Here is a 5,000-nt window from a genome sequence, read left to right on the forward strand (position 1 = left end):
GTGTGCTTCTTGAATTTTGGTATCATAGACACTGCGAAGAACGCTCAAATTGGGCAAATTCCGTCGGTTAACCCATATGTTTAGGGACTATTGCACAATAATATTATTGTTTGTATTCTGGAATTTTACAGTTAATGTTCAAATATGTTCTGGTTCTCAATAAATTCTTGGGTTTTTAGGGTGCAGCAGATGCATTAATTTCCACTTTCTGAAATTCTACCCCCTCTTTCATGTTAATTTCCTTTATTGGGAAGCAAATTTCCCCTCAAATCGCATTAATTAAAGTCATGTTAATTTTAAAACATGAGCGTTGATTTCCTATAATAAGGTATCTGTAAGTGCACCCTGCGAGCAGAGCCTCCTTTTGTCGTTTTCTTTACTGAGGAGGAGAAAAGAAGGCTCTTCCTGATTCGCATCAACTCTTTGAAGCCGCCGCAGCCCAAACTTCTGGACTAGACAATCTTGTTTTCTCTCGTCACACTGGTTTTTCCGGGGCGACAAAACCGATGGTTGTAACAGAGCCTGCTGTACCGTGAAAAATCAAGATGGCGGTGAGATCTGCTGGAAGCTACAGCTGTAAGCACCAGTTATTCTGGACGAGTATTAGGCAGACTGGGTTCGAAACTGTATCCAGGCAGCATGCGGCGCATGTTCAAAAAAGATCGTACTCTATTCATTTTACCAGGCCATGTAGATGGGTGAGGTTACACTGATACTGCCATGACTAAACTGTTCAATTTTCTTTAATCACATTGGGTGAGCCTGGTATACATAAATCTTATTCAATGGGTTAACAGCCCAGCAGGGGCTAGGAATAGCAAGGAGCAAAATGTCTGCAAGTATTATGTTAAACCATCAAATAAGAGATTTATTATTCCACTACAAAAAAGGTGTTATTTTGCTTCAATCTTATTTGGTAAGAGTGTTTAAAAAAAGCATCATCTGTCGTTCAGGGCACGTGCAAACGATGTAAACAGTGCAAAAAGCCAGCCAAATGTCCTTTATTTGATTGGATAAATGAAATGACAAGTGACAAGCAATGACAAGCTAAATTCTCAGGCCTTGCATCAAGTGGAAAACAATTTCTTTCATTTAAGAACTCCCATTCCATCTGCATTTGTTCTGTTCTAAGCCGGCCAAACCAGGACACTATAGTGCATTACCATCTCATATTTTACGCATTCTCTTGACCAAATATGGTAAAATGGCATAATAGTGGAATAAATAATCTCTGATACAGCCTGTTTGTGAAAGTTTCTCATTTCAATAATAACAAATGAAAGAAATGTGTACTTGAAGTGCGGGTTAGAGATGAAAGATTTAAGTGATCCTCACTATTCTGGACGATTTAAGCATTCTTCCTTCAATAATAATATAATTGTAGTCATACTCTTTTGGCAAGAGATGGTTATAGTTTGATGAGCATTTTCAGGCATCTTGGATCTGTCAAATAAAAATATTTGACCTCTCACAGGAAAACGTACACTAATGACTTTCTGGGAAACAGGTTTTTCACACGGCTCCCTCACGGGTTGCTCGTGGCTTGAAAAGTTGAGTGAATGACAGACACTGCACAACCAAGCAGGTTCTCAGAAATCCCACAGGAGTGGTTGAAAAAAAATTTGCACGAGTGAGTCAACGTTTAGTTTCTGTTGCCATGATTTTCAAGGGTTAACACAAACAGCTCTTAAAAAATTACAGTCGTTTGGACGAAACCTGACCTTAAAAACGAAAAGCACAAAACTGTGCTAAGAAGAACAGAGACACCACAACGAATAACAAATGAATTAAATGGGCATCTTGGCATCACGGCTACAAACAAGGAGATTTAGAGAATTTATTTCCCTTTCAACGTCAATAATTATGCTAATGCCCACATAATTTCATGAATTTAGAAGCTCGTAAAAGCACAAAACTGTGCTAAGAAGAACAGAGACACCACAACGAATAACAAATAAATTAAATGGGCATCTTGGCATCACGGCTAGAAACAAGGAGATTTAGAGAATTTATTTCCCTTTCAACGTCAATAATTATGCTAATGCCCACATAATTTCATGAATTTAGAAGCTCGTAAAAGTCAGCAGTGAACTGCTAACATTACAACTCGTGTGAAAATAGTTATTTTGTTTAACAAGGTAGTCGTAAGCGATCAAGCACAGTTTTTTTACATGGCTGACCAGGTCGGTCGCACGAGTGAGCCAAGCCACGAGAACAGCTTAAATCAAAATCACATGGGTGTTACACGGCTTCCACACGGAATTCCGGTTATACACGGAAAGTCGTTAGTGTACATGTAGGTTTTCGCATGAGAGGTCACATTTGTTAAAAAGGAAAGACACTTATACTCAATTTTTCTTTACTGTACTGCCTCTGCAAACCTTGGGAGTGCCAAGGTTGACAAAGAGCTGTAATGGAAGACTGTTGTCAATCACATAAGCTGACACGAAAGTTATTTCACATTACATTTTGTTGAGGTACCATTTCAGTTTGTTTTTGTTTACACCCAGCTTGAAATGACTTCTCAAGACAACCCAGGAGACCTCAAGAAACAACTCTATGTGGAGTTTGAAGGAGAACAAGGAATTGACGAGGGTGGTGTTTCCAAGGAATTTTTTCAACTGGTTGTTGATGAAATTTTCAATCCTGACTATGGTAAGGTCTTATCTCTAAGTACTGGGTCCATACACAACTTCTCCCGGGGGAAGTTGGGGGGGGGGGGGGGAATCCCATATAAAAAGGACGGGAATGCTCATCATACCTTTTAGGAGTTGAAAAAGCGGTTTTGGTACCTCTTAGGGTGTTCAGCCTCAAAAGGTCCTCAGCCGGAGCTTTAGCAGTACCTTTTAGGGTATTGAGCCGAAAAATTATGACAAGAGACATTTGACAATTAACTACATGTACTTCTTAATTTTGTCTAATTAAAACCCATAATTTGGTACCTCTTAGGGGTGAAAAGAATTTCATGCCGCACCCACAAGACAGAATCTTGGTACCTCTTAGGGGTTCTTTTCAAAATTTCCGACAAGCACCCCTGTCATTTTTATATGGGAGTACCCCCCCCCCCCTTCCCCGGGGAACTTCTCCCACCAGACAACTGTTGAAGTTCATGCACAAATCAGCTCTTAGTGTTCATTCTTATTATGATATCACACACTCGACTTACAACCCTGGATCTGGGTTAAGAACCCACAGTTCTAAGAATCACACAACCTACAGACTCTTCACATTTCAGAATGCTTTTCATTCTTGACACCAAAGTTAACCCATTGACGCCCAGGGGTTCCCCATTGACGAGTGAAATCGTCTGGGGGTTTAGGCCGGCTTGGACGTCAAAGGGTTAAGTATTTGAAATCTTATGAATGTGAGTGCATCTCATGACTTATGAGGACAAGTGGTGTTTTGAAAGCTCTCAAAATTGCATTCGCTGTAGGCAAGGGCTATTTGAGAACTTTCCTAACATCACTCATACCCATAAATCGCAACAGTTACTCCATTGCTGTGTTTCCATAGCAACATCCTTATTTCACTATATAACCTCCCTTGAACTCAGTAACCTATTTATGCAGTTGTCATTGACCAATCAGAAATGAGATATCCTGTTGAGTATAAATTATGATAATAGTAGCTAAAATTATTGCTGTAAATAGTCTTCCTTGTTTCAAAGGAAAGAAATTTAGGTTCCATGTGACAGAAGGCCTAAAAGAAACTACTAATCTTATGTAAATTCCACGTGGGCCTCCCCACGTAAAATATCTAGTGCTTGTTGAACCTTCAAGTTGGTGACAGAAGATTACCGGTACATTCAAATAACTTTTAGATGAATATTACAGATATTTTGTTGTTGAAATATAAAGTAGTGAAAAAAAAAAAATGCAATTTAGAAACAACTTTATGCAAGAGATTCGAAATATCTAAGATTCTCAATAGTTGTTGGAAATGAAGGCCTTAAGTGCTCTTTTGAGAGCAGGAATGGCATAGTGATGAGAGCACTTGCCTCCGGTCAGTGTGGCCCAGGTTTGATTCCCAGACTCGGCATCATGTGGGTTGAGTTCGTTGGTTCTCCACTCTGCACAGAGAGGTTTTCTCCAGGTACTCCGGTTTCCCCTCTCCTCAAAAGTTTGTTGGTTCTCTTCTCTGCTCCCTCTCCACAAGAACCAATATTTGATATAATTTAGGGTGCGTTCGATTGACCATAATCGGAAATAGGAATACATGGAAATGTCAGTTAGAAATCCTTCGTTTTAGGGAGATTCACATAGCATCTGCTAAAATGCTATTTTAAACATATTTTTATTATCCTTGATGCTTCGAAACGCGCCAAACATACCGTTTTAATCATTACTCCACGTATTCTTATTCTGGAATAGGGTCAATTGAATGCACCCTTAATTTCATCAGTGTTCCCAATTAGTTCTCTAGTGGTAAATCCATTGACACTTAAATAAAGTTGTTGTTATCATTATTATTATCATTATTTTGAACGAAGCTTTTGAGGTAGAATTAGTTATATCATTATTAAGAGAAGTATAAAATTTAGGTCCTTGATAGAAAACTGAAAATTGTTTGATGTTGGTCAGTAAAGGCGAATGAAGTGTGCGAGACTTTCTTGTATAATAGGTGTGAATTTGCCTTTTTAGAGTAATTTTGCTAGCAAACTTAGGAGAAAGGGCACTTGATTTTGATAGCCAGGTAACCAAGGTCTTAGCAAGTGGAATCAGCCTTAACCTTTTTCACCCTGGACTTTCTGCTCACCGTAAAAACCTCCAATAATTATATTGTATCTATTCGTGGTTTTTCTTATAGGGATGTTTACTTTTGACGAGACCACTCGTTACTGCTGGTTCAATCCAGCCTCATTTGAGACAGACGCACAATTTTTCTTGATTGGATTGGTACTTGGTCTTGCTATCTACAACAATGTGATTCTTGACGTCCATTTCCCAATGGTTGTCTATAGGAAGCTTTTCGGCAAAAGGGGAACATTTGAAGATCTCAAG

At 39.0% G+C, this 5,000-nt stretch overlaps 1 protein-coding gene across 2 annotated transcripts in view; it reads left to right on the forward strand.

Annotated features, from left to right (window-relative positions):
- Positions 1-5,000, forward strand: part of LOC138015014 (ubiquitin-protein ligase E3A-like) — a 35,163-nt gene that overhangs the window by 15,674 nt on the left and 14,489 nt on the right. For both annotated transcript variants that reach the window (XM_068861908.1, XM_068861909.1), the window contains exons 5-6: positions 2,511-2,655; positions 4,807-5,000. The exon at positions 4,807-5,000 is cut by the window's right edge and continues 12 nt beyond it. In XM_068861908.1, the coding sequence (XP_068718009.1) occupies positions 2,511-2,655; positions 4,807-5,000 (339 nt within the window). The remainder of the gene's footprint in view (positions 1-2,510; positions 2,656-4,806) is intronic.

Source organism: Montipora capricornis, chromosome 9 (genome assembly GCF_036669925.1).
Source record: "Montipora capricornis isolate CH-2021 chromosome 9, ASM3666992v2, whole genome shotgun sequence".
Taxonomy (NCBI): Eukaryota; Metazoa; Cnidaria; class Anthozoa; order Scleractinia; family Acroporidae; genus Montipora; species Montipora capricornis.